This window comes from Rhinichthys klamathensis, unplaced genomic scaffold (assembly GCF_029890125.1).
Source record: "Rhinichthys klamathensis goyatoka isolate OS25496 unplaced genomic scaffold, OSU_Roscu_1.1 h1tg000254l_1, whole genome shotgun sequence".
Classification (NCBI taxonomy): Eukaryota; Metazoa; Chordata; class Actinopteri; order Cypriniformes; family Leuciscidae; genus Rhinichthys; species Rhinichthys klamathensis.
Genome location: NW_026606776.1, coordinates 992,501 through 1,014,034, shown reverse-complemented (window position 1 = coordinate 1,014,034; position 21,534 = coordinate 992,501). Strand labels below are relative to the sequence as shown.

Genomic DNA, 21,534 nt, shown 5'->3' with positions numbered 1-21,534 from the left:
AACTAAATTGTTCTGTTATTTTCAGTCTCTCCCATTCACTTTCAATGGTCGGCCATTGTGACCATTTTTGACCATGCCTACTCTCAGATAAATGAGGCCCACGATTAATCAGATGCAAACAGAAATATAAAACCAGTCCTAATTGAAAGAGAACAAGTTGACAAAAAGATTGAATCCAAGATTGGGTGAAAATAAGGTATAATGAGTGACTTATAAGCTATTTTTTATAGGCCGGTCATTTTTGACCGGGAACACCACAAGTGTGACTATGAGCCATATTTTTTACAAAACAAAAGTTTCAAAACAAAATTCCTGGTGAAACATTAGAGTAGACTAGTGTGATCAACAGTAGCCATTTTTTTTTTTTTTTTTTTTCATATTTCCAAATTTACTCATAAATTATTTGTTTTTTACTCAAAAAATGAGATGCCTACTCTCAGACAAATGAGGCCCCCGATTAATCAGATGCAAACAGAAATATAAAACCAGTCCTAATTGAAAGAGAACAAGTTGACAAAAAGATTGAATCCAAGATTGGGTGAAAATATGGTATAATGAGTGACTTATAAGCTATTTTTTATAGGCCGGTCATTTTTGACCGGGAACACCACAAGTGTGACTATGAGCCATATTTTTTACAAAACAAAAGTTTCAAAACAAAATTCCTGGTGAAACATTAGAGTAGACTAGTGTGATCAACAGTAGCCATTTTTTTCATTTTTTTTTTTCATATTTCCAAATTTACTCATAAATTATTTGTTTTTTACTCAAAAAATGAGATGCCTACTCTCAGACAAATGAGGCCCCCGATTAATCAGATGCAAACAGAAATATAAAACCAGTCCTAATTGAAAGAGAACAAGTTGACAAAAAGATTGAATCCAAGATTGGGTGAAAATATGGTATAATGAGTGACTTATAAGCTATTTTTTATAGGCCGGTCATTTTTGACCGGGAACACCACAAGTGTGACTATGTGCCATATTTTTTACAAAACAAAAGTATCAAAACAAAATTCCTGGTGAAAATGTTAAGTTGACTAGTGTGATCAACAGTACCAATTTTCTTCAGATTTTATTTAATATTTCCAAAATTATTCAATTTTTTTTAAAAAAATTACTCAAAAAATTAAATGCCTACTCTCAAATAAATGAGGCCTATGATTATTCAGATGCAAATCAAAACATAAAACCAGTCCTAATTGAAAGAGAACATGTTGACAAAAAGATTGAATCCAAGATTGGGTGAAAATATGGTATAATGAGTGATTTATAAGGTTTTTTTTATGGCCCGGTCATTTTTGACCGGGAACACTACAGGTGTTATAGGGTTTTGAACACCACATGAGGGTTAATGACGAGAGAAACCCAGACGCGCATCTGCGGATGGACGGATGGCCCGACGAAACATTGTGTCGTCGTAGGAGAGGAATGTGGACACACGTTGACACAACATATCAAAGGTTGGCTTGCTCATCCTAAAATTTCGGACCCACTGCGCCTCGTTAAAGCCCGCCACGATCTCATGAAAGTGCGTTTATTGCACGATTTTTTTTTCACGTGGCATTTACGCCAAAAATATAGCTTTATGGCGTTTAATACTTACGTTTACAGTGCGTATCATATGCAAGCAAAAACTATTTTTGGCGTAGGCTATAAATGGCATGAGAAATCAAATTTGTGCTATAGATGGGCTACTCACTTTTATGAGATCGTGTTGTATGTTCCCACCTGTCCTGAGATCTCGCTGCGCTTCGTCCATCTGAGCAAGAAGACCCCTTTAAACATGCGCGATGTTTCAGTCAAGTGTAAACACATGACTCGGATATGGGTCACAATTTAAAGAACGTGTAAACGGACGGTAAAAAAAATCGGATATAGGCAACAAATCAGAATTGGGCATCAAGACCTGCAGTGTAAACGAGGCCCATGGAGTCTCTTGTGCTCACCAAGGCTGCTTTTAAAACATACAGTAAAAACAGTAATATCATGAAATATTATTACCAATTAAAGTAACTGTTTTCTATTTGAATATATTTAAAAATGTAATTTATTCCTGTGATGACAAAGCTGGATTTTCAGCATCATTACTCTAGTCTTCAGTGTCACATGATAGTGTCACTATGCTCAGTTATGAAACAACATTTTTTATTATTATCAATGTTGAGAACAGTTGGTCTGCTTCATATTTTTGTGGAAACAGTGATACTATTATTGTTTCAGTATTCTTTGATAAAAAGGAAAGTTCAAAAGAACAGCATTTATTTGAAGTAGAAATCTTTTGTAACATTGTAAATGTCTAAACTGTTACTTTGGATAAATTTTAAAGCACGCAAGTCCTATTTTGTATGATACATTTATGTTGTTATTTGTCTTTTTTGAGCTTGAGAGGTCATAAAAAACTGCAATTATCCTTCTTTTGTGTTCCATAGAAAAAAAATGTAGCATGATTGGAATAACATGATGGCAAGTAATATGATGGCAGAATATAATTATTTGGTGTTGTTTTTTTGTGTTTGGTGAAGTTTTTTCTTTTAAATGAACTAATGTTGACTCCTCTCTGTCTCTTTGTCTCTATCTCTCTCTCTCTGCAGTCGTGTTGGCATCTATGTTAACACATTCCAGAGTGTAGCCGGCCTGGAGGAAAAATTTCACAGGGAGATGGGCAAAGTGAGCCAATAATAAGAGACTTATTAACAAAGAGATAAATTAGATTATTGTTGTTAGTTACCAGGGTATGTCGCATTCTCTCGCACACAGCTGAACCAGAATCTAAGTGATGTTATGACCAAACTGGATGAGCAGCGTCTAGCCAAGTGAGTGCTTATATCTTGCGATATTTCCTGTCTGTATAGACACTTCTGGTTTCCTGTAGTTTAGCACACAGATGTGTGAGTCCTTGTTTTCCCTGTAAATTAAACCAACCCTTCCCCCAATCAACCCACAGAAAAGGTGTCAAGACAGCAAGCATTGGGAAGAGGTAATAGCTCTCATGTTTTGTGTGTGTTTGTATATGCCAAAATTTATTGCATTAAAGGCATACTAACACTTGGTTGCTCTGGAAACTTACTGCAAATGTTTTGAGTGTGCATGGGACCATGTGTAGATGCTGACACGAAAAATAACTGCATGACTGGAATGTCTTTGAAATGCAGTAATTGTGCATGGTAGTGATTTAAACCAATCTGTCTGCTGTATTAACACTGATCTGTGCTGCCCTCTAGTGATGTATCAGTCATTACACGATCGGCAGGCCCTATGTAGTATTTATTTACCAATGTGTGTTTCTCAAGCAGCGAAGAAGCAGCCAACCACAGTCCCTCAGATTCTGGGTCAGACGCCCCTAAATCACCACAAAAGGTACTGTGTATGTGAGAATGCTGATGTTTTTATTTTCTGTCTATTATGTCACATTGCCTATGCTACGGAGTGTGTCTTACCGTTGGCTATGTATACAACTAAAGATGCAGAAAAATAAATCCAGACCCTTTATTTATGTCAGCAAAAGAAAGCCAACACACTGAAATGCTATTTAAACTTATTCTTCTTCTGAGGCAAACATTTCTAACTCCTCCTAGGGCTTTCAAGCTAGAGCCACCAAACAAGGGTCAGCAACGTGCTAATTTATGCTTGCAACATGCTAATTCATGCTAACAACATGTTAAAACTTGCTAGCAATGTGCTAATTCATGGTAGAAACATGCTAACAACGTGTTAAATCAGGCTAGCTACATGTTAAAACATGCCAGAAATGTGGTTATTCATGTTAGAAACATGCTAACAACGTGTTAAATCAGGCTAGCTACATGTTAAAACATGCCAGAAATGTGGTTATTCATGTTAGAAACATGCTAGCAACATGTTAAAACCATAGACAGTATAAGAAGTTAAAACCAAGTGTGCTACACACATCCTGAAAAGTGAAGCCAAAGCATTTCGATCGCCTCCTGGTGGATGGCTGCAGTATAGGTCATAAACCCGCCCTATCCAATTACACTTCAATAATTTTTTTCCAAAGATGGTTTCTGTTATCTTATGTAGTTCTGATTGAGCAGACCTATGTTCAAGTGTTAGTTTTTCCAATTAGTTTGGGTTTAGTTATTTGATGCTATAAAAACGGGGTGTATATCATTATTGACAGCTAAATCATGCTAGCAACATGTTAAAAATGCTAACAATGTGTTAAATCATGCTAAAACCTGTTAGCAATAAACTATTTATAGCAATTAAAGATTTAGTTAACTATAGGCACTGCCTTACAATAGAAGTCTGTGGTATGTCTTCATGTAGATGATTAGGTAAACATGACTGTGTGTGTGTGTGTGTGTGTGTGTAAGCAAACTAAAAGCATGTTACACAGAAAAAGTCTAATCATGAACAGTGCTGATTTGGTGTTTTAACTTAACCACAGAGTGTGTTTTCCTCATTATTTGCATGTGTGTTTCGGTGTGGCAGTCCAGAGAGGGACCGCCGGTCTCACAGCCCCCAAGGCCTGCTTCGCCTCAGGAGGTGAAAGAGGAAAACATCATTAACCTGTTTGAGGATGCAGTGGTGCCTGACATTAACATTTCGACCCAGCCACAGGTCAGAGGTCAAATGACTCCCTTCCCTGCTCATCTAAGCACTCACTCCAATCTCTTCCTTTTCACATGTTTTAATTTATAATATATCTCCATTCTTAATGAGCACAGTCATCCATTTCTACCCTAAAAGTGACTGTTTCCACCATGTTATTATCTCTCTTTCTGCTCATTCTACTTAAGTTTCACTAGCTCTCGAGTTTGAGAACTTTACCATAATTTCTTTCTGCAAACCAATGATTCCACTAAATATTGTAACTGTCCTAGTAAAGGTGGTGTTTTGTACTGTACACAACAGTGTAATTGTCCAGTTATATGTAGGCTGCTGGATTTAGATCTGGATGCTTTGAAAGCACTCAACGCTGCTCTAGTACACCAGGTGGGTGTCAAATGACAGGAGAGGTCAGGATGGCGAAGGGTAAAGGTCAGGGTTTAGGGGCCAGGAAAACCATGCCATCTATCGCTGCGTTTCAGGCAGTGTTCGAAATCGCATACTCTCTTGAGTAGGTACTTATTTTGAATAAGTACTTTTTGACCGCTAAAAAAAGTATGTTCTATATAGTATGAATGTGTGTGTAATATGAATGTAATCCGGATATACTACATTCGCCATGCTGTCATTATCATTTGACCTATCAGCGCAAGTTGTGTCGCATCACTGTCACTCATAAATACTCTCCTGTGGCCTCGTGGGATAAAGTGTCCATCAGCAATGGAGGGAGCTGATTTATTATTTACAGTTTATTTCCTTATGAATTTGTTTTACACAGCATTCTGTAAGCCCGGATGTATGTTTGGGCTGTTGGAGAAAATATAAAAAAGTACACAAACAAAAATGATGTTTAAGAAACAGTCAGCTTAAGGTAGCTATAAGTATAATGCTGTTTAATGTCAAAATAACTCCAATATCATACACTACAGTTGCGTGGGGTGGGGGTAAATTAAGCACGATCTGCTGGGACGTCACAGTACTGTTGCATTGTGGTCTATGAATCTGCCTGAAGTGTACTTATTGAGTAGGTCTGTCCAAATAAACTTATCTCGCCCACTTGACGAAGTTGAAAGCACTTCAAAGAGGAAGTGCTTATGTCTAAATCCAATTTTAATGTATATGAGTGTGTATTTTTTAATCTTTGATCTTTGATATAGTCTCTTTAGTCCATTTGAGTGTCAGGGAACTGAAATGCCACTTTGGTTCAGCATGTGACGTATTTACTCCATGCATGTAATGCATGTTAACTCGCTTTACTGCTAGTTTCCATAACAAGACCCAGGGGAAAAAACAAGAAAACAGTTATTTTTAATAGTAAAAATACTTCACAATATTACTGCTTTCATTGTATTTTTGATCAAATAAATGCAGCCTTGTGAGCATAAAATACTTTTTTCAAAAAATAAAAAATCTTACCTTAAAAAAACTTCTATAGTCTATAGATTCTGTCTGGGCCCAGTCATTGCGAGGATTACTGTATATTTCTTTTCTTCTTACTCTTGTACATGGTTTTCCAGGGTTCACTATTAGATCACTTCACCTTTGACAAATGCTTTCCTCTCATATTGACTGCATTAGCTCTGAACACTGTTTATTATAAGCATAAGTGGGGTTGATGAGAGCTCTCTTCTTACTGTTGACAAGGTAATGAACGTACCTTGCACTCTTATTATGGGCCTCATTTATCTCACTCTTTCATTCTGTGCTTCCTCATGGAAGGGGGCTTCGTGGAGTTTATGGGAGGTAAGACACTTGTAATGGATCAGTTCTCTCTCGACATACTCTTTGTGATTCTTGTGGCGTGATTGAGCATGAAAGAACCATTTATTGGTGCTTTTGGATGAAAGTCTTCTACGATCTTTGGATCGACAAATTACAAACAAAACCACACAGACATTTATCAAAAATTAAACCTTGTTATTTTATAAGAGATTGCCACTCATGTTTCTACCATGTATTTGGACTTTCCTCTCTTTATACCATGTATATATCTTGTTTATCTATCTTGTTTATATATCTTATACATTTATACCATGTATTTGGACTTACAAGGTTTATACTGTAAATGTAAATCATTGTAAATAATGTATATCAGGGGTTATTGTTGACAAAACAAAATAGATAGATAGATAGATAGATAGATAGATAGATAGATAGATAGATAGATAGATAGACAGACAGACAGACAGACAGACAGACAGATAGACAGTTAGATAGACAAACAGATAGACAGACAGCTAGACAGTTAGATAGACAGACAGACAGACAGACAGACGGATAGATAGATAGACAGATAGATAGATAGATAGATAGATAGATAGATAGATAGATAGATAGATAGATAGATAGATAGATAGATAGATAGATAGATAGATAGATAGATAGATAGATAGATAGATAGATAGATAGATAGACAGACTTAAATAAATAATTCAACTGAATAATTAAAACAGTACTGTAATTGATTTGAATTAGTAATTAGGGGACAACTTGTTATTGATCAAATTATAATTATTACAAATTAGTCTGTTATTTAAGGGTATAAAGGGAAATCAACAATTAACTTGACTTCAGATCATGTTGGGACAGAGTGAACAGTAATTCACGTTTCTTATCTATCTTTTTCTTCATATCTATCTTTGCCTTTTGCCCTATTGCCTGCCCTTTTCTCCCATGGCATCTATTTGACCCAAAATCCAAACAATCTGTCCCAAATCCAAAAAAAAAACAATCCTGGCTGACCCTTCCTCCCCATCCCAGCCTGGTCAGACCCCCGCTGCAGACCCCTCTCAGGACTCCGATGATAAAGCTGGCGCTCAGACGAATGAAGCCTCTCCGTGGGATGATGAGGTCACTCCTGCCGTAGAGCCGAATGAACCCCCCAGCTGGCATGAGCAGGACAGTGTGTCTGCGCAGTCAGGCTGGGTCAGTGAGACTGCTGCGACTGCAGAGGCTGGAGACTGGGAGGACAGGGGTGTGGAGTGCTGGGGCGAGGAAGGGTCCCAGGTAGGGCAAGAGCAGGACGCAGATATAAACTGGGGCAGTGGTACGGCTCAGGCTTGGGAGGAGGAGTCAAAGCTGCCTCAGTGGGAGGAGCTTCAAAGTGTAAGAGCAAGAGTCTTGAGTAATTGTGAAGTATTGGTGTAGTGTTAGGATGGCCCAGAAGTAAATAATGTTGTTCTGTGGGTGTGTGGCTATTTTCCACCGTGTTCATGTTGAATGTTCGGTTTTCCCTATATGTGTTTTTCTGTGTATATATCATGTTTGTTTTATTCTCTGTTGCTCAGGTATGGTTACTTTTTATTTTATTATCATTTCATTTTTGTATTTAGAATGAAGCTCCAACAGTGACAAATGGCTCATCAGATGCAGAGCTTCCTCCGTCTGTTCTTTATAAGGTACGTTGAATTGGGAACCCAAGAAGCCAGATAATATTGAAGTCTCAATAGTAATACAGTAATATTGTGAAAAAGTATTAAAATGTAATTTTATTCCTGTGATGCAAAGCTTAATTTTCAGCATCATTACTCCAGTCTTCAATGTCACACGATGCTTCAGAAATCAATCTATTATGCTGATTTGATGCTCAAGAAACATTTCTTATTATGAAAGTTGAAAACAAGATTCTTTAATTAATAGAAAGTTCAAAAGAACAGCATTTATTTGTATAACACGTAAAAGTCTTTAAATTACTCTTTTTTTTTAATTCTTGGTAGGTGAAAGCAATGCATGACTACGGAGCAACAGACAGTGATGAACTTGACCTGAAGGCTGGTGATATTGTGCTTGTGCTTCCCTTTGCCAACCCAGATGAACAGGTCAGTCACGATGGCACACATGCTCAAACACACTCGCATACAATGGGACAATGACTCATTGTCTTGTCTTTTTGCTTGTGTGCACAGGATGATGGCTGGTTAGTGGGCGTAAAAGAGACACACTGGCTTGAGAATAAAAACCTCCTAGTAAAAGGAGTCTTCCCTGAAAACTTCACGCAGAAACTGTGAGCGGAACAGCCACCTCACAACCACCTGTTCTTATCCTTCGTTTTCTCACCACTCTACTGTGATGACATTTTTTATAAAACATCCTCAAAAATAAGGGCTTCTCAAGCGAAAAAAGCTCTGTTTTATATACATGGTCACTTTTATAGAACCGGAGTGTAAGAGTAAAGGTAAATTCATCAGGTGATATTTGCAACAGCATGCTTTACACTAAATAGTGATATGGACACAATTAAAAGATGCCAGATATGGATGAAGACCGGGGACGATTTGATGATGTTTGTCGTTGGCCCATTTTGGGATGTTTGTTTAGTACGTGAAGCATCAGATCAAATCTTCAATATTGACATCAATCAATATATTTCAGTGAAATCTTTTATTCTTTTGCCCAAAGTCAACATGAAATCAAAATTGAACCCATTTACTTTCTTTACATACTTTTTCGATCTTACTGTGCATTATTCTTCAGTGCTTGTTCCACATACTGTAAAATAAAAAATGTGTAAAAACGGGTAGAATACTGTTTCCACAAAGCAACCAATAGCAAGTGCAAAGAGTGATAGATGCTCTTTACACAAAGTGTAAATAGGATTAATATACTATTTGTACTAAAGATAAAATATCTGAGCAATGGTGGACGGAGTTTGTGAAAGTAGCCTTTGTCAACAAGGTTGGCTATCTGCACTTATAAGTAGGCATTGCATATTTGATCAAGATTAAAAAGTCAGCTGATATCACAAATCCCTGTAGGTATTTAAACAAATCAGTTTTCAATGCGTTAAATTAGGTCCTGCTGTACAGTATATATCCTGTTTTATTCATAAATGCATCAGGTGCGAAGTGCAAACTCTATTTCATGTTGACTTTAAAGTTTTGCTGATTTCATTATCTCTTGACTCCCCTGAACATGTAGAGCCCCTTCATCCTCTCAGAAATCTAATATTTTAAAATGTTGTTCCATAGATGGGGTATCTAGCACTACTTGTGAGGGGCTCATCATCTCAATACTTTTATGATCAATAACTTCATGATATGTATGTTCTTCTTTTGTTCTGTTATTGAGGTATTCAGGTATATGCCACCAAAGATTATGACGATTATGCTATGGGACAAACCACTGTGGTTATACTGTACGAACAACAGTTTGCTCGAAACACTTTTTGCTACTTTATTTTAAAATTGAAGTGGTTTAAACATTTGTCATGGTTGCATGAATGTTTTATAGACCCTTTTAAGATGGGTGCACATATGCTTTATTCTGGAGAAAAATGAAGAATCTCATTTTTGTAATCTTACTGAGATTTCAAATAGAAAATCAGGTCAAAAATAGATTGAAATTTTCAGTGGGTATTGATCTAGGAAAATGTATTCTGTAGTGCACTGATACTCTGATTACATGCAGGATTTGGGTGGAATTCACTGAATGAATTGAGCTGATATCACGCCACCACTGTGATCCAGGCTGAATCACTTATTCAAAATGGCAAAAGTGTGCTTGACTGCATCCACATATGGATATATGCCTGGTTATAATTATCTTCTTTGTCATTTGATGAATTACAGCTGTAATGCTCAATAGAAATATGTGCACAAACATCTCTTTTTAATAAAATTCAGTTTTCTATAATGTTGACACTGCATTGTTAAGAAATGACAATGACTTAGAATTTTAGCATGTTTAGCTGGTTAAAATGGATTGGTTGGAATGTAAAAGTGCTTCAACTACTTACCAAATTGCATCTCTTTTTTTAATACCTAATGTCAAAATTTGATGTCATATATTCTGGGAATCTATTTTTTGCCAAAACAGTGTGGAATCTACCAAAGAGGGTAAATTAGCTGCTAATTCATTTGTGCTGTAAACTGTTACTCTAATGTATTATAAATTCTGACATTGTCAGTCTGTATTGTGTAAATCTTAGTTTATATATTATCTCTCTCTCTGACCTGTTTACATACCAGAGCTTTAATTTTCTCTCCCAAGAAGCTCTATATTTGAATCAGTTTTGAATATTCAAATATTTATCAGACGTTTGACATGAACAGACAGCTGCAAGAGATGCAGGTCTATTCATGGTTCCTCCTAACAAAAGAGTGTAAATGTTTGGTGACTCTTGATATCTAAATGATAAAGGTTCTGATATTTACAACTAGCCTGTGGAAAAACTGAGATGTATCACATTAACTATATACATTTGATCAGAAAGGGTAAATTGTGTCCTGCAGCATTATGTCCGGATGCTCTGTCTTAACATGCAGTACTCTGTGAACCACCCTGTCTGGCAGACTTTAAAAAGCATAATAAAATTAAAATCATGCTGAACTTCAAATCTAGGGTCCTCGATCTCGTTCATCTTGCATCATACATCCACTTTTTGTCATGGGATCATTTTAATAACATATGTTAAGGGTCCTAAATCTAAGCATCGCTTGTTTCTTAAAGGGATACTCCACCCAAAAATGAAAATTCTGTCATCATTTACTCACCCTCATGTTGTTGCAAACATGTATGAGTTTCTTTCTTCTGTTGAACACAAAGGAAGATATTTTGAAGAACGATTGGAACCAAACAGTTCTTTGGCACCATTGACTTCCATAGTAGAAAGAAAAAAATACTATGGAAGGTGCCCCACAACTGTTTGGTTCCAATCGTTCTTCAAAATATCTTCCTTTGTGTTCAGCAGAAGAAAGGAAATCATACAGGTTTGCAACAACTTGAGGGTGAGTAAATGATGACAGATTTGTCATTTTTGGGTGGAGTATCCCTTTAATACTTATAATGTTACATTACTCGCATCGCATATGAAAGCCTGAACTACGTTTACAGCCCTTTGATAACCATCTTATTCCTTGGCTAACCGAAATCTTAAGCCTGTGAGCTTCAAAATATACAACACAGATAGCAGCATTTATGCTAATTTATTATATTAGCAGCAGCAAGGCTGTTCAGACTGCAGGCAAATAGGATTTTTTTTTCTCAAAACAGATCTTTTCAGGCAGACTGTCTGCACTATTCGGGATCCAATGTGTCCAGACATAAGCAATTTATTTGCATGGGTTGCAATGCATTGGTAACGACGTAGGCGTACCCATGTATGTGACGAGGCGTTTTTTCCCAAACGGATGCTGGAAAATGGTGGTGCATCGTCTCGCTCTCTAATTTACGTTAAATAAGCGCTCTGTCGGTCTTCTGTACAAAACTGCTCCATCGCACAAGAAAATCCAAGCGACGTCTGGATTAGACAGGTATTGTGATGCGTTCTGTGCTGTGCTGTAATCCCTGTGGTTTTTCTGAAACGTTAATACTGTCAGCCCAAATCCAATTATTTGTCTATTCGATTGGAATCTGATAAAAAAAAATGTCTGTTCAGATAGCGAGCTGTACTTATATGCATGCGCTCTTTCGTTTTCTGGAATATCTGCATTGGTTTCTATGGCAATGACGCTGCGTTATACGCCAAAAACAACAACCGCCATGGATATACGTAACGTTATATCTATGACAACCGACAACCGCGACCCAAACTAAGCAAATTTATTTCACAAAAGTGCTTGACACACACAAGTACCGTCCCACTTTACTTAACACAAAACAAGTTCGTTTTTTCTGAGGTGAGGCTTTATTTTGTACCAAGTAACGACAATAACGTTAGAATAATGACACTGACAAATATCCTGACAACATATCATCTGACCGTAGATACTGAATCAGGACAGCGCGTTTTTCTCAGGCACTCTTTGCTTAAATTGCGTCTGACAGAGATGCGTCATAGCTTTCACGGACGTCTTTTAAAATAACGTTAAAGGTCTCGCATTAGAGAAACAGAATTAAGTTACGTTTGTTGCGGTTTCTTTGACTGCAGTTAACGTAACGTAACCTACTGACATAAACTACGCGAAATCCGATCGGAGCAGTCAGACTAAAAAGGATTTCCAGAAATGCGATTTAAATAGGATTTTAAACCACATATGAATGTAACTTACTGTGCGTTCACAGTTAGCTCGAAACGGATTTGTAAAAAATCGCATTTCATGTTAATTTTGTATTATTATTTGAAGTTTACGCTTGCTAAATTGATCAAAAATCAGATTTGTACTGACAGGAACATAGCTCGAGACGTGATGTGATTTGAATCAGATTGGGTGGGGGGGGGGGGGGGGGGACATAGCCATAGCCTAACATTTTGAACAAAGCTCCACCCTCCCCCTTCTGACTTGATTATGTTTCATGTGCATCTATTGTCATGGGAACTTTCAGGGAACAGATGAGAATTGTTTGTTCTTGAGCTCCATGGCCACCTGGCCGGTTAACAATAGTTTACAGACTTAATTAGGGTACAGAAATGACATAGTAAGTGCTTCAGATTACAGTGAGTTTGTACAGCTTATGTAGAGACAGAAACAAAGAACGAGAAAGAGATTTTAGAGAAGTAGATTTGGCTGTTTTCACTCTTGTTGTGAACAGACATTTAGAGTTGGGGGTTTGATTTAATCCTTAACCATAAGTATGAAAAATAGTGATTGCTTTTAGTGTGCTGTCAAAGGGTTAGCATTGTTGGACCAAAACATTTTTAATTTCACACTCCCATCTTTCCCTTAACTTCTGTTTTACATTGTTCTTCCATCTGAAACCTCACCCAATTCTGTTAAGATGTGATTTACCAATGCAGGGTTAAATATTAATGCCTGTGGATGACTGGGCGAGTGTTGGCCTGTTAGCGTGTCTTTTGCAGGAAACATGAAGCACTGGGATGTAACTAGGCCTGTTTGTTTAGTGCACTGCAGTCATCTATGAATTACATTAACATAATTGGACTTAACCTCTTTGTTGCCAACAACAAACCATGTTACCATGGCATGAGCTTGCTCTTTAAATAGTGATGATATCTTCACAGAGAACATTCACAAGATTTCTCAACCGAACACTTGACGTCGGCCAGAGGAAAATTCTACAATGGTAGGACATTTTAAAAGATTTATTTGTCTGATGCTTTATTTAATATAGAGAATGATTGTACTTGAATTTAAAATAATGGTCTTAGTCTTCATGAATACTTTTGTTAGCAATTTGTTTATTTTATTTTACAGACTTTGTCTTGATAATGTTTTTTGGTTTTAGCTTTGTGTTTATAAAAATTAAAAGAAAAAGATGTTCTTTTCCAAAAGAGAGTTAAATGGCTTTTTGCAGTTTTAAACATGCCTGTCATTTACTCCCTGTAGCGTGAGTGCATCTCAGTTCATGTCGGCCAGGCAGGTGTGCAAATGGGCAATGCATGCTGGGAGTTGTATTGCCTAGAGCATGGGATCCAGCCAGATGGTCAGATGCCCAGTGACAAAACCATTGGAGGAGGAGATGATTCCTTCAACACCTTCTTCAGTGAGACTGGAGCTGGAAAACACGTCCCAAGAGCAGTCTTTGTCGACCTGGAGCCCACTGTCATTGGTAATGAAACTGACTGTATAAATTCTATACTGAAGAAGACTGACTTAGATTTTTTTCTCAACTTATAACATACCAATAGTAATCTGATGAAAATAAATGGTGCAAATGGCCAAATTATCTTATCTAAAATATAATAAAATAATAAATAGTAAAATACAAATTGATTTTACAGTTACACTTTATTTTACAGTATGTGTAATTACATTGTACTTAACCAAGAAAGTACTGGTAATAAGGTAACTACAAGGGTTAAGGTTTGGTTTAGGGGTAGGTTCAGGGTTAGTACCTAGTAGGGGTGTCACGATTCTCCAAATCTTCGATTCGATTGAATTTTCGATTCTAAGGTCACGGTTCGATTCGATTCTCGATTTTTACATTTTTTTTTTTTTTAAAGCACAGGTTGCTATGCCATTTTTAGAATATACTTTTATGCAGTATAATATCTGACCTTTTTTCGCAATGTACCACACTACATTGTCAAATTTAAAACATTTATTAACAACAAAGTGCTTATAATATAATATAATACCTTATATCTTTAGTCAATTGGAAACTTAAGCAAAATAACCTGCCATACGCAGATTATAAAATCAAATCAGTCATTTTAAACTGTCTGCGAAATGCAATTTCACAAACAGCGTGAGTGTTCAGCGGTGCCGCGTCTTCTCTCTCTCTCTCTGTCTCTCAAAATGGGAGAATTGTCACTTGCATAATCGGGCCAGCATTGCATCGTGAGTAACTAAAGTTTACCATTTGCACATCTTTTTAAGTCTCACCAGTTTGAACATTCAAGCGATTTTAAACTATTCAGTACTCGCGCGCTCTCTGAGAGATGGTTTTCTTTGCACACATACATAAAGCCGCCTCGCAAACAGGCAGATGACGACATTCAAGTTCACAAAACAAACAAACAGTTGTTGATTTAACAGATAAATCTATGTTTTTGTGGAGATGCCCTGCCATGTTAGTCGTGCTGCCAGTGGAAGAATATGGTACACGAACATAGCAGAGCTTGCAAACTGTGGCTTTTTTGAAGCGCGAACGTTGACAACATAACTCACTGCCTGGAAATCCAAAATACTTCCACACCGGTGACTTCAGTGAAAGAATAGACGGTTCAAGTTCTGTCGATGGGTCTCCTGCATCTGCAGTTGCCATGCTATCTTTTGACTGGCTGTAGCTAAGATAGAGGAGGTTGACTCGCAGCACTTCAACACGCGTGTTTTTTTTTCTTGACATGGGGGCGTGGCAGCATCGACGATTCCATTTTTTATTTCGAAGTTCGAGATTGTGACTTAATTTCGATCGATTTCGATTTAAAATCGAAATCGTGACACCCTTAGTACCTAGTTATAACCCAGTTATTGTAATTACTATAATAAGTACATTATATGTACATGCGGAACAGGACTGTTAAATAAAGTGCTACCAATTTTCCAGATGAGGTGCGCACAGGTACCTACCGCCAGTTGTTCCACCCTGAACAACTGATAACAGGCAAAGAAGATGCTGCCAACAATTATGCTCGTGGGCACTACACCATTGGAAAGGAGATCATTGACATGGTGTTGGACAGGACTCGCAAACTGGTAAGACAGTCTTGGGGTCAAAGGTTGGCTTTATCTTAGGGGTTGCATTTTGGTCTGCAATAGAACAGCTGACAAATCCTGACAGGTGATTCTAGGAATAACTCATTTTTTAATCCTGTAGGCTGATCAGTGCACTGGGCTCCAGGGCTTCCTGATCTTCCACAGTTTTGGTGGTGGCACCGGCTCTGGGTTCACCTCCCTCCTAATGGAACGGCTCTCTGTCGATTACGGGAAGAAGTCAAAACTGGAATTTGCCATTTATCCAGCTCCTCAAGTGTCCACAGCGGTGGTGGAGCCCTACAACTCCATCCTTACCACCCACACCACCCTCGAGCACTCCGACTGTGCCTTCATGGTGGACAACGAGGCCATCTACGATATCTGCCGTAGAAACCTCGACATTGAGCGTCCCACCTACACAAACCTCAACAGGCTGATCGGGCAGATCGTTTCCTCCATCACAGCATCCCTGCGTTTCGATGGAGCCCTAAATGTAGATCTGACCGAGTTCCAAACCAACCTGGTGCCCTATCCACGTATCCACTTCCCTCTGGCCACCTACGCCCCAGTGATCTCTGCAGAGAAAGCCTACCATGAGCAGCTGTCCGTTTCAGAAATCACCAATGCTTGCTTCGAGCCAGCCAATCAGATGGTGAAATGCGACCCTCGTCACGGCAAGTACATGGCTTGCTGTCTGCTGTACCGTGGAGATGTTGTACCCAAAGATGTCAACTCTGCCATCGCCACCATTAAAACCAAACGTACCATCCAGTTTGTGGACTGGTGTCCCACTGGATTCAAGGTTGGCATCAACTACCAGCCCCCGACTGTGGTTCCTGGAGGAGACCTGGCTAAGGTGCAGCGAGCCGTGTGCATGTTGAGCAACACTACAGCCATTGCCGAAGCCTGGGCTCGTCTGGATCACAAGTTCGATCTGATGTACGCCAAGAGAGCTTTTGTTCACTGGTATGTGGGTGAAGGTATGGAGGAGGGAGAGTTCTCAGAGGCCAGAGAAGACATGGCTGCCCTGGAGAAGGATTATGAAGAGGTGGGCACAGACAGCGTCGCAGACGAGGGAGAAGAAGAGGAGTATTAAAGGAGTCCCTGGTTATCATAATCTTGTCAAGAAACATCACAAATCGTCATAGCTTTCACAAACAGTATTGTCACTAACAAAATATTGTTTTTATGTTTCATATGCTCATTTGAAAGCTGTATCTGACATGTAGATTATGTGCCTTTAAAAAAAAATCCTTATATCGATTCAAGCTGTCAGTCTGTTTTTGTTTGTCTGTAATGAGTGCATGAATATGAACAAATCATCCACGTGACTTATGCAAGCCAACTCCAAGTGCACGTGACAGACCATAAAGGTTATGGTGATATCTTCTAAAGACTCATATTGGCATTTTAGTTGTTGTCTATTTCACTGAGTTGGTTGTCATTAAAAAAAATTGTTCCTTAGCAAACAAGATAACCAGTTACTATAGTGACATAAAGGTTGAGAATTGTTGCAGTACTAACCACTACAGTGCTAACAGCTAAGTGTAAGTGCCCTGGGGTACGAATAAAAGACTGGGCGGTACTGTGCCACCTGAAGCCTGCTTGTGTAATGTCTTTGTAATTTGACTGCCTGAGGACTAAGGAAATGCAAATGGAGAGCACATTGAAAGGGTGCCATGGAAGCAATCAACAACAGTGTTACACTATTTGCATGACTTAAAGTCATGAGTCATTCTGTTGTTTCAGCGGGCTTGAGATGGCCTTGCACAGACTTAAAGGTTAAAATCATGTTATATCAAATATTAAAACATGTATGTAATTTGTCAGAAGGCACTATTGAACATCTCAATATATGTCATTTTAAGATCATTTCACTACTGGCCTGCCATAGCACAACACTCAGATGCCTTTACAAGACTAATGTTTAAATGTACATTTTCAGGCAAGTACTATATTAAGAACTTAATTGGTAAAAATGAAAAAAAAAAAAAAGCTTTCTGTCTAACAGTAAATTGAGAGTTGCACTTCATCCTATTGTAAGAGGGTTTCTTTTTCAGTGTGAGGATAGATTGCAAATGGTTTCAGACGTAGAAAGGTAAATTCCACAAACACAATGGTCTAATTTACATCGAAGAGAATCTATTTGGATGCAAATCTAGCCCTTAACAGCTCATTATACATACAGCTCCTTTTATTTGAACTTTTTTAAATAAATCTGCTCTCACCCCGTCTAACGCAGGACAAATATCAACACTTTCCCCCTAAAACTAGATGACTTTATTTTCTCATATTTGGGAGCATGATAGTAACATAATATGAACTTGACCCTTTCATTGGTTCTTTCCTCTCATAAACTGACACAAATGCACTGCCCTCCACTTAAAATCACCAACAGCCCTACCAGGCATTCTCCACTGAGTCCTTCTCTAAACATTTGGGCTTATCCACGCCACAAAACCTTGTGTGGGGAAAAGAGTGAGAAAGCATTATTACAGTCAATGTGTTTGATGTGAACATATTATCTTCCGGTTGAAGGGAAAGTTCACCCAAAAATGAAAATGCTTTAATCATTTACTCACCCTCAAGTTGCTCCAAACCTGTATGAATTTATTTCTTCTGCTGACCACAAAATAAGATATTTTGAAGAATGTTGGTAACCAAATTGTTGATAGGCCCCATTGATTTCCATAGTGGGGGTTTTTCTTAACAACTGTTTGGTTACCCATATTCTTCAAAATATCTTCTTTTGTGTTCAACACAAAGGGTTGAGTAAATGATGACAGAATTTTCATTTTTGGGCGAACTATCCCTTTAAGAGCACATCTGCTGAGGCTTCCTGCTGATCTACCAAAGTGCAAAGTTCATGACACAGATACACAGGGTTGCATTAATGCGAAAACTACTGTTCAAATGTCTGCAACATGTTTTCAGACCAGCTCAAATGTTCTGGTGACAAATGGCCATTAACCCTCTGGGGACCAGAAACGCGCCCGCGCGTTTTGCCGTTTTTTTTTCACATAGCAGAAAAATAGACTTAAAATACTCTGTTGATTTTGATCGTACATATAAGTGTTATACATCAATCGATCCTGTTAATTGTCTATTATTTTTCTGTATACTCACAATAAAAACAAAGTTTTGTGCTTTTTGTCAAATAAAGAAAAATAAACATGATGCGAGTTTTGCCTTCTCTCTGTCAGTGCAGTCCATTCTGAAACACGTCCGAAAAATTAACTCTAACTCTGCAAATACTTGTCATACAGGCACGAGAGGTTTTTCTTTATGAAGCTTGAATTCTCTTCTTTTTAATGATGTAATTTATATAAAAAACAAATATTCTCAGTTTATGTAATCTGTATGAAAAGAGAGTGCTGTCAGATTTTTTTCCCCCAGCTCATTACACTTCATTACGCGTTAATCTGACACGCCCACGGAGGACGCGCGCTATTCAAACGCAAATGTCGAGGCAAGCCATGACAATGCCCACATCAGCCGTTCCACCGCGGCGGTAAAATGTGGGGTGTATTTGCTGCCTTTTACCGCCAAGAGGCGCTACAATCATAGACTCTGAAAAGTGTTTGTTTATTCTCTCTAATGCGTAATCTGCTGCCGCACCGCACTGATTCAGAGCGTTTGAAAGCTGGTAGCAGATGAATTCAACAAGTGAAACGTAGTTAAAATAATTCATAATCACAATACTGAAATTAGGCTACTGAAATGAAATTGAATAAATAATGAAAAAGTAAAACATTGCAATAAAAACAGTCACAGACGTATAGACGATAGCTCAGTGGTTAACGCAACAACACGAGCTTCGAGGAGCTTCAATCGACTCGGATCGAATCTCAATGTAGCATACATGTTGTTAACCGATGTTGCCCTACAGCGTTTATGTTTAACCTTCTTGATGCTTAAATAGCTAACTGTTTATAACTGTTTACTTATTTAAAGTCAAGAGTTTTGTTTAATTATTATTACAACATAAATTTGCTACATTCCTGGAACCGCAGCCGCTGCACAAAGGACAAAAACTGATGAAGGAAGATTGTCAGACGATTGCATCAGAAAATGAAAATGAAGAAGCACGTCTTTAGTCTGCTAAATTATTGTGTAATGTAAAAGAACACTAAAATTACTTAAGTTTGAAACCAAGTTCGAACATTTCAAGGTTTAAATAAAGTGTCGGGACAGTTTTTTTTATTTAAAACAGGGTTGCATCGGGTTTAGAGTTTATTTCTTTTGCGATGCAAAATAAGAAACACTAGGCTAATCTTATTCTTGCGACATTTTAAATTTGTATTGCCAAAGAAATGACAGCTATATTAAACAATTAAAACAGTAGGCCTACAAAACGAAAATTGTCCAAAGCAACATAATTAAATTAAAACATGCGTTTTTCTTTGCCTCTCTCGCGCTGAATCTCTTTTTAACAAGTTTATTTAGTCTCCCTCGCTCTCCATATGAAAGAGGAACATTAACACCTATGCCTATTGTCCTGCGCGCTCGATACAGCACTGAACTGTCCCTCCAACCCCCCACCGGCTATTGGAGTCTGAGGCTGATTTAACACAAAGAGAAGTCACAATTCACACTTAAATCGCTATTCTAGACAGTGTTGATAATGAAGGAATTAAATGATTTAAGTTACATGTAGCCTAGTGATATTTCTGTCATAAAAGCTTATTACTAAATATTTAATTATTTCAGTAATTGATGAAATAAAACTGGTTTGGGCCAGCTTTTTCCAAGCAAAACTAAATATAATCTGAAAAAACGCATGTTAATTTGTTTTCATGAACAAAATGTTCAACTCAATATTAAAGTCTACAGGGATCTTTGGATCCTTTCAACCAGGCATGCAATTTGTGAATTAAGTTTTTTTATTTTTATTTTTTATTCAAATAAATATCGAACCACGGTGCTTCGTGGTAATGCTGCTAAATTAAATAACATGTATTGAATAATTATGAACTTAAATGAAACAATATCGCAACATTTCGACAAATGCATTATTTGATCTGTTTTTACATTTTAATTCAGGGCGATTTAGCCTGCTACATTTAATTAGAGCGAGATTTTCACCCTTGTCTTGTCATTTTCTCATTGGGAAGCGCTTACAGGCTACATGTTTGAGTACATCCTCTGTACCTCTCGTTTTCATATGGATTACATAATCAGATAACATTTATTAGCCAGAATATTTAGACATTTAAAGGCTTTAGACCAGTGGTCTCAAACTCGCGGCCCGCGGGCCATTTGCGGCCCGCAGGGTGATATTTTGTGGCCCCCTACTTGACATTAAAGTTTAATGTTAGTGCGGCCCGTCGTTGCGTGTGCCGCGTTTTAAAAATATATATATATTTTTTTTTATCCCTTATGGGCTACCATAGATAGTCTCGTGACACGGTGGGTTTGTTGTCAATAGTTGTCATAGACAACCGCGAAGTACAAACATACTGCGCCTGGAAAAAATGAGCGCGTCACTTAAATTAGGAGCGCGCTTACCGCGCGCCTACATTTGAAATAACGAACTTGAGCGCGCAAAATATGTGAGCGCGATATGTGAACGGCCCCTTGGCGAGCTGCCACCAATCAGACCACGAGCTACTGGTAGCTCGCGAGCGACGTGTTGGAGAGAGACCCTGCTCTAAACCAATGTGAGAATAATCATTTTGAGCTTGTAATATGTGTCTAACAGGTTGATAAGAAGGTTTGCTTTGATTTGTGCAGTCAGTAATTTGAGACACTATACATGTGTAGAAAGAATTCAATAAGACGGGCAGACATGACTGCAAATATTTGTATTTCAAAAGCAATAATTGTTTTTCTAAGTATAATAAAAGGAAATGTGCCTTCCAAAAAAAAAAAAAAACATTCAATATCATTAATGTGTTGTATAAAGAAAATAAAAAGGACATAAGCAA

General features: G+C 37.8%; 2 protein-coding genes across 10 annotated transcripts in view; both read left to right on the top strand.

Annotated features, from left to right (window-relative positions):
- The window catches only part of bin1b (bridging integrator 1b), a 33,712-nt gene extending 25,051 nt beyond the window's left edge, over positions 1 to 8,661 (top strand). For 3 of the 9 annotated variants that reach the window (XM_056267123.1, XM_056267126.1, XM_056267128.1), the window contains 8 exons: positions 2,594 to 2,669; positions 2,760 to 2,815; positions 2,947 to 2,979; positions 3,293 to 3,359; positions 4,455 to 4,583; positions 7,904 to 7,969; positions 8,288 to 8,389; positions 8,477 to 8,661. In XM_056267123.1, coding sequence (XP_056123098.1) covers positions 2,594 to 2,669; positions 2,760 to 2,815; positions 2,947 to 2,979; positions 3,293 to 3,359; positions 4,455 to 4,583; positions 7,904 to 7,969; positions 8,288 to 8,389; positions 8,477 to 8,578 — 631 coding nt within the window. In that variant the 3' untranslated portion in view covers positions 8,579 to 8,661. Of the gene's footprint in view, positions 1 to 2,593; positions 2,670 to 2,759; positions 2,816 to 2,946; positions 2,980 to 3,292; positions 3,360 to 4,454; positions 4,584 to 6,290; positions 6,315 to 7,331; positions 7,677 to 7,903; positions 7,970 to 8,287; positions 8,390 to 8,476 lie in introns of all 9 variants that reach the window. The other 6 variants (XM_056267131.1, XM_056267124.1, XM_056267127.1 and 3 more) reach the window with 6 other exon arrangements.
- A 3,141-nt stretch (positions 8,662 to 11,802) lies between these two features.
- On the top strand, positions 11,803 to 17,206 carry si:ch211-114n24.6 (uncharacterized protein LOC795591 homolog). The gene is made up of 5 exons (XM_056267132.1): positions 11,803 to 11,821; positions 13,471 to 13,532; positions 13,796 to 14,018; positions 15,459 to 15,607; positions 15,729 to 17,206. The coding sequence occupies exons 2-5, from the start codon at positions 13,530 to 13,532 to the stop codon at positions 16,701 to 16,703; spliced, it is 1,350 nt and encodes a 449-aa protein (XP_056123107.1). The 5' UTR covers positions 11,803 to 11,821; positions 13,471 to 13,529; the 3' UTR covers positions 16,704 to 17,206.
- The last annotated feature ends 4,328 nt before the right edge of the window (positions 17,207 to 21,534 follow it).

Bases quoted from the DNA above. Each gene is read 5' to 3' on its own strand.
- si:ch211-114n24.6 (XM_056267132.1), top strand. The intron at 14,019-15,458 runs GTAATGAAACTG...CCAATTTTCCAG, and splicing joins CCTGGAGCCCACTGTCATTG to ATGAGGTGCGCACAGGTACC. The intron at 15,608-15,728 runs GTAAGACAGTCT...TTAATCCTGTAG, and splicing joins TGGACAGGACTCGCAAACTG to GCTGATCAGTGCACTGGGCT.